Genomic DNA, 12,045 nt, shown 5'->3' with positions numbered 1-12,045 from the left:
TAGTAATATGATAGATAATTTCCATTTGGATGAATCCAAGTTTAAGTTGTAATCGTATCTTTGGATAAACACTGCATCTTCTACAGGTCATTACGTAAGCTCTGGTTCAGGTACACTTGTATCTCTGAGAGAGAGAGAGAGAGAGAGAGAGAAGGATTTAGACTCTAATTACTAGCTTGAAACTTTTCATTTGATACTTAGATACATGGGCATACACACTTGATGTTACAGTGCATTGCTGGTGTAATTCTGTTTTGAAATAGCTCAGTGTTTAGAGTTTCTGTATATGACTCAATATCATAGTAAGGGAGCATTTGTGTGTGGGGTGTATATGGGCTATTAACATTATGGCTATTAAGCTGTTCTTCTGATTTACTTTTTTAGATCTGTTTTTTTGTTGGTTTTCTTTTTGTTGTTGATTTTTTTGACTCTTAGGTGCCTGTAGCTTTTGAATTAAAAATCAGCCTTAGGGAAATCAATCATAAATATGCATTCACTTTAAGGAGGCAAGGATTTCACCTGCATATGTTCCTTTTAAACTTCTAAATAAAAGTTTTCAATGCGCTTTTAGTCTCTGAAAGAGAACTGCAGAGCTACATATGCTGAAAGATATTTAGCTTTGCTCCTATTTAATATTTATGATAGGTTAAAACTGAATGAGAGAAGGAGTAGGCATGTGTGGTGTAATGATCTCACTGTTGAACTATTGACTATCTGAACTGTGTTCATGCTGTCATTGACCAGTGTAATACAACTAAAACCTAAGAGGTGCATCTTACCTGCATCTGGTAAAAGTGCTATTGTTGTGCTTTTTAAAAATAAATAGTCTACAGCCTCATCCAAGGAAGTACTGACTAGAGGTGTTCTACAAGAACTGATTTGTATAATGGTGCAACAAAAACCATTCACAGTTATTTCCATTTAATATATGGAAAAAAATACAGAAGTAAAAGCCATCCCATAAAGATCCACCAGGAATGCCCTCATAAGTAGCCTTTTCTCCATTTCTGTCACGCATCCCTTCTAATGGCTTGTGGTAGTTGGGAGTTGTAAGGACAACACATTTCCTTTCTGTTGTGCCAGCATACTAGATTTTGCATTATTAGTTAGGCAGCAGTGATAAATTTGTTTCTACTTTTAGGCGTATCATCTACCTATCAAACAAAAATGTACTCATAAATGAAGCTACCTCTTCTGGTACTTGCAAACAGATTCAACATGAATCTAAACACTGACTTTAGGCATATTTTTCCCTATTAATACTCTTAGAGTGGCAATTTTCATGCCCTGCATATTTACATAAGAAGTAGAAAGGTTGATGCAACTGTCAAGCAAAATCCAATGTAATTGGGTTTTTTGTTTGGGGCGGGGGGTTGAACCATGTTAAAGTGCTTTGAGATTTTTCCTTTCATGGTTGCTGTTCCTTGTTTTGAGCTGTAGGATAGAGAGGGGCAATAAACACTTACAGTACCTATGCTTGTGATAGTTTACCTAGGCTTAAGTTTTGTATAAAATTTTCCATGTCTCAATCATTTTCATCAAGTTCTTCAAATTATTTTGCATAGGCTGTTTGCATTACTTTGTTTTTAATTTCTTCTGGAATATTTTTGTTTATATGTCCTGAATCTGAATCTCTGTCTAAGAAAATATGTTCAAAGTATTGTATGCAATTTCTGTAGATCTTATCCTAGATCTTCTTTCCTGACCGCTTGTTTTTTTGTTTTTGTTTGTTTTTTTACTTAGGAAGTTTATGTGCTTGATGGAGATGGAAAAAGATGAAAAAAAGCTCGTTTTCTGGAGAAAGGTGAAGACAAATATTTCTTGGAACTTTATTACCTTGGAACCATGTTCTGAGTACTCCTCTTAGACATCTTTCGTAAATATTCTCTATGTCAACAGAGCGATGTGATTGAAAATTTGTTTCATCAAACTATTTGCTGGAAGAAGTCTGCTTTGAATGTAACACTTTGCATTGTTTCAGTTTATGAGAAAAAGCTGTAGACTTCTACATGTTATTTATTAACTGCATCTCAGTTGAGCTAAAGCAATCTAGTCTTTGAAGTGAATAGAAGCAGAGCCCTCTTGGATACTCTTATTGAACATGACTCATGGAGAAGAGCTTGGCTCTGAGATGCACCAGGATTCTGTTGTTCTAACTTACCTAGAGGGATTACTAATGCATCAAGCAGCAGGAGGCTCAGGTACTGCCATTGACAAAAAGTCCACTGGGCATAGTGGAGACGATCAAAACTTTAAGATTTCTGGAAATATATTTCCCAGCTGTCAAAGTAATGGTCAAGTTCTTAACACAAATACATATCAGGGATCTGGCATGCTGCATCTCAAAAAAGCAAGACTGTTGCAGTCTTCTGAAGACTGGAATGCAGCAAAGAGAAGGCGGTTGTCTGATTCCATTGTGGATTTAAATGGGAAAAAGGAAGCTTTGTTAGCTGGCATGGTTGAAAATGTGCCTAAAGGCAAACAGGATAGCACATTACTTGCCTCTTTGCTTCAGTCATTCAGCTCTAGGCTGCAGAGTGTTGCTCTGTCACAACAGATTAGGCAGAGCCTTAAGGAGCAAGGGTATTCCCTTAGCCATGATTCTTTACAAGTGGAGAAAGATTTAAGGTGCTATGGAGTTGCATCCAGTCACCTGAAGACTCTGCTGAAGAAGAGCAAAGCAAAAGACCAGAAGCTGGACAACAGCCTGCCCGATATAACAAAGAACCTGCCCAAAGAGAGGTTTATAGAATCTCCTCATGCAGTACAGAGCGGACCGAAAGTGATAAATGAGCCACTGTCATGTGCTGCAAGATTACAAGCTGTTGCAAGCATGGTAGAGAAACGATCTAGTCCTGCAGCTTCACCTAAGCCCAGTGTAGCATGCAGCCAGCTAGCTTTACTGCTTTCAAGTGAAGCTCATTTGCAGCAGTACTCCAGGGAACATGCTTTAAAAGCACAAAATGCAAATCAAATAGCAAGTGAGAGACTTGCAGCTATGGCCAGATTACAAGAAAGTGCCCAGAAAGACATTGGCCAATTCACTCTATCAAAAGGAATGACAAGCCATCTCAATGGTCAAACGAGATCATCAACCAAAACGGTATCTAGCAAAAGCAATATGGCACCATTTCAGAGTTCCGCAGGAATCATGCATTCACCTCCGAAAAACATGGTATACAAAAATACGTTGGAAAGGAGTAACTTGAAAACCTCTCCCAGCAACAGCTTGCTTTTGCATCTCCTGAAAAGCCAGAATACCACCCAACAAGCAAAAGGGCATGAACAGAGTGAGAGAGCCAGCATTTTTGAAGACAGCAGCACACCAACTACTATAGATGAGTATTCAGACAACAATCGTAGTTTTACAGAAGATGACAGCAGTGATGATGAAAGCTCACATTCTAACTGTCTTCCTATAGACTTATCCTTTAAACAGAGGATAGACAAACTGGATGCAGGTCCACCTGCATCACTGGATAATCTGACTCAATCCTTGCTTCATAACTGGGATCCAAAAGTTCCTTGTCCAGAGAACAAGGAAGACAAAGACACTCCGAAGGCTTCTAAGTTGAATCCCCATCAGAAAGTAACATTGCTTCAGTTGTTACTTGGGCATCAGAGTGAAGAAAAGGTAGACAAATGTAATGACCCTCAGGGACCACACAGTGCGGCTGATGTGGCAAAATTCACTGTACAGACTGGTAAAAGGACTCCTGTTACTGACAGTCCCAGTACAAATCGAATGACTCCATTAAGCACTCCACCTTTGCTTGCTTCTACAAAAGCAGACTCTCCTATAAATCTCTCGCATCAGTCGTCTTTAGCCATGAAGCGTAGCTCACCACCGTATGCCTGCAGCATCCAGACAGATAGGCTGTTGAATCCTGCATCTAAACATTTGATAGACCTTTCTAAAAGCAAAGAAATTCAAGGAGCTAAGCTGACCAGAAATGATAGCCCACAGAACTCTTCAGCTTTCAGTGCCAGCAAGCTGTTGCAGAATCTCGCTCAGTGCGGCATGCAGACTTCCATGGCAAGCGAGGAACAAAGAACCAGCAAACAGCTGCTAGCGGTGAGCGCAGAGAAACCTGTAGGCTTGATTGATAGATTGAACAGCCCTCTGCTTACGAATAAATTAAGCACACATGAAGAAAATAACAAAATATTCAGTTGTCAGCCTGCATCCACTGAGCAAGGACTTCCAGGTTCAGAAATAGAAAATCTCCTTGAAAGGCGCACTGTCCTTCAGCTGCTTCTGGGCACTCCAAATAAAGGTAAAAGTGAAAAGAAAGAGAAGGTGCTTTTAAGAGATGAAAGTTCTCAAGGACAGACAGATAAGGCTTTGAATGAGCAAATATTGACAGTGAAAATAAAAACTGAACCTTCTGAAGAATCAAATGTTCCTTACAATTCAAATGCACAACAAATAAGAGAGTGCAAGGGTAACAAATTTCAAGGATTTGTTCATTCACTGCAGAGAAACACAGCTGCTTCTCCAGCATCTGAGGACTTGAAATCTGAGCCTCTTTCACCTCAAGATTTCTCTTTCTCCAAAAACGGCCTGCTAAGTAGATTGCTGAGACAGAATCAAGATAGTTACCCTGCAGATGAGCTGGACAGAAGTCACCGAAACAATGAGCTGACACATCTTGAATCAAAGAGTCTTTGCACAGTACCGAAGAAGAGGAAACTTCATGCTGAGCTTTCGGAAAGTCCGTTAAAAAAGATGAAAAGTAATGTGTCTGATGCTGCAAACAATCACGCTTCTCCGACAGAGGCACTCTATGGGCCTTTGCTTAACCAGCAAGAACTGAAATTCAGCAGAAGCGATGTTGAATTTAAATATGCTGTAGGTCATGGTTCAAATAATGAAAGTGAAAATAGGAGCTGGTCTAGAGATAGTAAAGGCTTTAATGTGTTGAAACAGCTGCTTCTGTCAGAAAACTGTGAGAGAGATCTGTCACAACATAGGAATAACATACTAACTGAGGGCAAGAAAAAAGGAAACAAGAACAATGCAACAGTTAATAAACCTGAATTCAGCATTTCTTCAGTAAATGCATTGATGGGAAGTCCTGTGCAACCGAACAGTTGTGTAGATCATAGAACATTTCCGTATCCAGTAGCAGTAAAAAGTCCTGCCAGTTCCCCCTTCCCTGAACATTTGGGGAGTACAGTATCTAGACCTGAATATGACCAGTTTAGTGTGTGTCCCATGCCCAGTGAAAAAGGTCCCATCAGATGGGTTATCACAGGTATGGACAAGAATGATTATGAAAAAGAATCTCCAAGACTGACCAAAACCAATCCAATATTGTATTACATGTTACAGAAAGGTGGCAACTCTGTTAGTAGCCAAGAAGCACATGACAAAGACATTTGGAATGAACCTTCATTTACTGATAGTTCAACCTGTGTTACAATCAAAGAGGAGTTAACATCCGATGCAGAGCTTAAAAATCCTTTTAATAGCTTACGAAGCCCTTACAACAGCCATATGGGGAATAAGACCTCTCATCAGCATGGTATGAATGGAGAAGTGCATGGACTTTTGGAAAAAGTGCTAACAATCAAAAAAGAGCCAGAATAAAATACAGCCTCCCAATGAGTTTACAATCAGTGGTTTTGAATCTTTGTTTAAAAAAAAAGAAAAAGAAAAAGAAAAAAATAAAAATGAGTATGAACTTCAATACTGTATAAATTGAGCATGATTTGAGAAAAGCATGGTCTAATTGAAACATTTTCATTTGATAAACTTTTTATTTTTCTGGTGATGTTATTTAAAATACATGTAGATAAAAATTGCTTTATAATAGATTGTCACAAGGAAACTAGAAAGGTTGTAATTTGTATGAGACATTTCTGTATGCATCAGATTAAGTTATGAGTACTCTTTGATCAGAGTCTTGGATCTGCAAGTCTTTGGCATAGCAAAAAGTGTAAGCGTACAGCCTAGGTGGTGGTAATGCTGCGTTTCCTCCCTCCCCTGTAAAATAATCCTTTTTTGGGGAAGCCTAAGCATAGAGACAGTGTACTTTTTTGAATGTTTAATATGTTTTGTGAAATTTTAAGAATAACTTTTAAGAAATGGAGCAGTCTGTCCAAGGTATTAGCTTATCATATTGGAAAATCTATGTCAGTGTTAGTAATTAAAATGCACTGAAATGTAATTTTTAGTGCTTCCAAATTTTTTTATTGTTGTTTTTAAATCTCGTTTGTGGTCCTTCCAGAATAGTGGTGTAAGATCTTTTTTCCTTGCCCTGCTTTTGAGAAATGCCTTCCTCAGAATCCTTAGTTGTAGTTATAAGTTCTTAGTTATGATTAAAAATTTTCCTAGGTTTTTATATAAACAGTAGATTTTCACATACCATGCAAGTACTACAGGAGTCATTTGTTGGCGCATTCCTGTACCTTCTTTGCTTAAAAGGGGAAAGTCAAAATGTTTCTTGGAGTACTGGGATTAAAAAAGCCTGTCACATTTATTTAGTGAGAAAAATGATGGAAAGTTTGTGAATCAGATAACCAGAATTGTTTGCTTAGCACCATCTTGCTTCCTTTACAGAAGAATACCAAATGCACTGAAGTGGCACATCTGACTTCCACTCAAATATGAAATAGGATTTTACTGAAAAATGTATTGGCTTCTCCCTACAGCTAGGGATAAGAATCCATATTCTGCCAATATTTATTACTCTCCAAACAGCTGATACATGGTTTAATGCACTACCCTTTCATTGCCGAAAACCTGCTCTTAGAATATTTTTTTCAGGTTGTGCAGAGGATAAATTTATAGGTTTTTTTCCACATTCTGTAATGGATAGTGGGATATGTCTCAGAAATGCCTCTCTGCCCTTTCCCTCGATCCCCACGTGTGCTGTGATTTGTAACATCTGGCAATATCAGCCTGAGTTGGAAGTAACTGAATATTGCAGTCAAAACAGACACCATGAAAGAATTGCTGACTGAGGAGATGCACACAGCACTGCTTTCCCTGGAGTCAGTGTTCACTCCATGCAGGGCCCTTAATTCTCATGGGGGAGGGTGAAAACAAAATCCAGTTCTAAATGATACGCATTATCAGGAACTGTAAGTTTTGCTGAACTTTGATTACCCCCCTGAAAAGATGTTCTCTATAGCTTTAGACTTTTCTGATAGCACTGGGTATTATCAGTAAACAGTTGAGTATTTGGTTTGTGCTGATGCATCCTCTCTCTCTCTCTCTCTCTCTCTCTCTCTCTCTCTCTCTCTCTCTTTTTTTTTTTTTTTTTTTTTTTTTTTTGATTGTTTTCACCTCGAGTGCTGATGACATGACAGGACTTTGCTGTTCCTGTTCATCTCATGTTTGCATAGGAGAGAGGAGTGATGGGGCGCTTTGCTCTTTTTCTATCTGGTTTCATTTCACAGATCCTTTTCCCAGACTGTTGGCTTGCCTAGAGAGAGCAAGCTTTTTTCTCTCATCTCATCCCCTGCCCCCAGTCTGGAATCGGTTTGCCACCCTTCTAGTGCAGTCCCCCTGAGAAGGGGCTTCTCCCGTCTGCCAGCTGGTAAATGCACCACTATTCTGTTTTATCCCCCTGGGTGATACCTTCTTTTAGGGAACACAAACATTTGGCAGTATCTAATATAAAACATTCCCCTTGGTTTATATGAAAAATAACAAAGCAATTTAAAGATATATTTTTGTGTTATTTGGGTGAAGCATAATATATTAATGGGCTGTACAAAGAAGATTTATATTTTAAAACCTTCACACAAATTTAATGTCATTTTAAATGTCATTGTTGGAAATATAATATAAAAATAAAATTTTGTTTGTCTTTATTTGCATTTTTAAGTGGCCCCATGACAATTCAAATGTGTCATAGAATAATCATTAACAAGATAAAGTATATTTTAGATTAACGGTGGAAGTGAATTCTTTTTATATGAGTCAACCCAACATAAATATTAAAAAAGATGGTATTTGTTCCATCCATTAAATGTCTCTTAAAAGTCTTAATTGATTATTTTTCTGGAAACAACATGTATATAGTTAGGAAATATATACACTATAGAATAATAGATGGTCCCCAGAGTAAATACATGGCAATAATTTACTTGAAGGTCTCCGCAGAAAAAGCAGCATGAATGGGTGTGAAATAGTGTGGTTGGAAAATTTTTCAGCAAAACAAAATTCAGCTGAAAAGTAGGGAACATTGTCTAACTAACCCTCGCAAAATAATACTGGAGTCCTAGGAGTGTACTTACCCATGTATTTATTCTATGGTAGTCTATTATTGTAATATATACTTTTGAACATTTAGTTTTTAAAGCTTTATAAAACATTTAAGTTTAAATGTTAATTGCCGAACAGTTTTATCAGTTAACAGTTTAGCTTTCCTTGTAGGTGATATTAATAGAAAAGAAAAGGGTATTACCATTCTCACAGACGTCGGTAAAGTATAACAAATTTACACAAAAGTTTAATATCAGGACGTGCTGTTCATAGAAGAATTTTACCTGTTGAAGACCTGGCAATCTCAAGCAGTGTGTAACATACTACAATAAGGTCCTTGAGAGGTAGACATGCTAATACAGTGCTCTTCAGTGAGCCACTGAGGGGGGCAACTCTCCTCTGTTAAATTCTCCAGTATTGCTAATGCTACTCCTCCCTAGGAAAGAGACTTCTCTCTAAATCAGCCCCATCCACAGTTTTAAACCTGAGGCTTTTTCTTTTTTTTTTTTTTTTTTTTTTTTTTTTTTTTTGTTATTATTATTTTGTAGCCCAGGTGAGCAGGAAGGAGTCACCATCATTTTCCCTGGGGAGTTTTCCTTCTCAGTTGTCCCATGGGAAAAGGGAGGTGTAGGAGCTGGATTTGCTGCACCAGCAGAAGGACCGGTTGGGCTGGCCACATTGTCCCAAGCAACCCAAAGAGCCTGGATTCTCACAGTCACTGTAGGTTGAGTGACAAGCCAAGGTCATCTGTGCAGACTGCTCAGCAACTCCCATCTCCTTGGTTCAGTAGACATTTACTCCTAAGAGATAATGCATTTCAGCTGTCCCCAGTATGCTTCCTCTGACTGGGAGTGGAGGCTTCAGAGATGATGCAGTCTGCAAACAGGAGGTTGAAGTTTCAGCTGGACCGTTAGACTCTAGACTTGAACAGAAACAGTGTGATATCTGACTTAGCAGCAATATAGCTGTGTGGGCAAGAGGTGCAGGACTGTTAGGGGCTGTTGTGCGACGTCACCATCAAGCGAGTTGGGAGGAGATCACATTGCAGTTGTAATGGGGAGAGACTGCTGGGGGAAAGCTGCATCCTCCTCAGGGCACAGTGAAAAATTCAGTTAGGGATGTGTCTACACCACCTTTGAAGATGCAGTTGCTGCCCTTTGGGATTTACACCTGAGCTAGCTTTAATCTTGCTAGCAGAATAGTTGCAGCAGCAGTTGTGTGGAGTGCCCAATGCCTTGCTCCAGTTTGCATCTATACAGTTGCTTACGCTGCCCTAACTACCTGTTGGTGTAGCGCCTGAGACAGGTAGATTTGAGGGTTGACTTGCAATTGCCACGCAGACATACCTTTCTTTTCCAGAGCGTAAGGAACTGAGATAGCCCAGGCAATTTCTAGCATCTCCTCTGCCAAAATTTGAGGAAATAAGAGGGAAGTAACACATGACCACAGAATCAAAGCTGTTTTGCCAGAAGGCTTCTCTACTGATACAGTCTAACCGATCAGCACAGTTTGAGGAGCTGATAAACATTACAAGGTCAAAAGGGAATTCAGCTGTAACTTTCACTTTTTTTAGCCATTTCTTCTTAGTAATGTTTTTAAATTTTTAATTTACAAATGTTTTTAAAAGAAAGAAATGAATGGTTTAAATTTTCCCTGTTAAATGTTGGTGAAAGTATTACAGCTCTCATTGACGTCAGTGACATGATATTACCAGTTTGTTCTCTGCCACATCTTACAGAGGAGTAAACTGGTAAGTATATATTATATATATTTATATATAATGTAAATATATTGACTTGTTACACCTATTATATGTTGAAACTGGTTTTTAAAAGGTGATGTAAATAGTGGTTTCCTTAACGAAAAATACATATTTTGTATTGTTCTAATGCAAAGGAAAAAACCTTTTAATCTTTTTTGTTATGTATATTCCATGTATAAGTGTAAATATGATCACATAGGTTTAAAAACTTTTGCATGTATGTATACAGTTGCAAGTCTGGAAGAATGTATAGAAAAATACTTTTATTTAAAGTTGTGATTACCTGCTGCATGAAAAATGCATGGGGGACCCTGTGCATCTGTGCGTTGGCAAAAATGTCTTAACAAGTCAGGTCAGTTCAAAACACAACAGTATTCCACTTCTGGACATGACTTCTGCTGTGGTATTTTAGCTTTGTGAAAGAATGTGCTTAAAATCAAAAGGGTCTGGGAAAAAGCTCAAAACTACTCTTAAAACACAAGAATTCATACAACTATAATCAGTCATATAAGTTCAGGACTCCGCTTTACATAATTGAAATACTGTATCAGGACTATTCCATCATTGTAAAACAAAGGAATATTGATTTTCATTGCCATACATAAGAATTTGGGGATTTACCACAACCAATTTTATTGTGATATGTTTTCAGTAATTAATCTAATTGGTCTCATTTTTTTATTAGAAATTAATTTCCTCATGTGATGTCACAAAACTGTACATACTGCAGTGTGAAGTTTTTTTAAATCTTTCAGTGTTTACTTCCTGCAGAAGATTTGAATAAATGAGAAAAATGCATTGTCTTGATGGTTTTTAAATCTGCTTTATTTCATGTGTACTTTCTATTATTGGGGTGTTAGTGGGCTCTGACAGTGCTATTAATACAAGTTTATGACAAAAATAAGGGATTTGGGGACACTACATCTACTTCAACAAAGGGTACTAACTGAAAAATGAGAGTCATGGAGCTGGAAATGAAACAAGCTAAATCAGATTAGCAGTTTTACTTTACAAAGGACTGTATTATGTATTAGTCAGCTTCTCTTTATTTACTTGAAATCATTGGTCATCAACTGGAAATCTTTAGATGGGAATATCCCATGAGAATTGTTTTAAACAAATGTTGAAGTATTTTCAGGATCTCTGTGCAGTATTATCTTTGAGCAAAAAAGGCGTGTTTTCATGTTAAAACATATGTTGGCCCATGTCACAGGGAGGACTTTTCAGTTGTGTTCAACTTAAGCTCTTAAGCAAACATACTGAAAAATGAACATAATTTGCTCATGAAGACTAGACAAAAATTTAACAGCGCACTTGCCTCATATTTTGGTGCTCTTAGGTTAGATTACAACATTACTGCAACTTGTGTTTTACCAGAGAATTTGTTTCACAGATGCATAGGCGCAGTGTGTCTGGAGCTGTACAGTTGCAAGCAATTAACTGGAACATGTCTATCTTGGGTAATAGTAGAGCTATTTGCATGAATCATCCCATGTTTTCCATCTGATCGCCTCAGACAACAATAAATATGTATTCATGGGGTTCTTGGGAAGCCTTCTGGAAAGTATAAATTGTAATTCATAAAGTTAATTTAAAAACAATAATCCCAGCTCCATAGATTTCAGATAAATTTCATAATACATGTAACTGAGTATTTTGACTGTTACTGTAATTGGTATGCTAAATTGAGTTGACTAGTATCCAGAGTTGAATAGGAGCTGGAGACCAGCTGTCCTTAGGATTTCTTTGCATATCTTGTCTTAAAGTATATGCATGTATAATACTGCTACTGATATTCAGCCATGCTTTGGAGGGAGATGGCTCTTGCACCCTGCTTCTGCTCATCCTCTTCTCTCTTTAAGTAGACTTACGCCTGGTTTCAGGGATGAATGGCTAAGCCAAAATACAGCCCTGTAAAAACACTGTGTGCCTACAGAGCCAGTCCGGACTTCTCGTGATGATGTAGCTTTGAAAATCATTTCGGAAATCCATGCCTCCCCACTGACATGGCTCCTTTAATTTTGATTCTACCAACCAAGCAAAAGCAACTGTGTATCTTTATTTC

General features: G+C 37.9%; 1 protein-coding gene across 7 annotated transcripts in view; it reads left to right on the top strand.

Annotated features, from left to right (window-relative positions):
• The window catches only part of NRIP1 (nuclear receptor interacting protein 1), a 101,819-nt gene extending 91,036 nt beyond the window's left edge, over positions 1-10,783 (top strand). For all 7 annotated transcript variants that reach the window (XM_064523453.1, XM_064523462.1, XM_026107991.2 and 4 more), the window contains one exon: positions 1,744-10,783. In XM_064523453.1, coding sequence (XP_064379523.1) covers positions 2,102-5,593 — 3,492 coding nt within the window. In that variant the 5' untranslated portion in view covers positions 1,744-2,101 and the 3' untranslated portion in view covers positions 5,594-10,783. The remainder of the gene's footprint in view (positions 1-1,743) is intronic.
• The last annotated feature ends 1,262 nt before the right edge of the window (positions 10,784-12,045 follow it).

The sequence above is a fragment of the Dromaius novaehollandiae genome, chromosome 1 (assembly GCF_036370855.1).
Source record: "Dromaius novaehollandiae isolate bDroNov1 chromosome 1, bDroNov1.hap1, whole genome shotgun sequence".
Taxonomy (NCBI): domain Eukaryota; kingdom Metazoa; phylum Chordata; class Aves; order Casuariiformes; family Dromaiidae; genus Dromaius; species Dromaius novaehollandiae.
The sequence above is the reverse complement of the archived record's forward strand: the minus strand, read 5'-3'. Positions and strand labels throughout refer to the sequence as shown.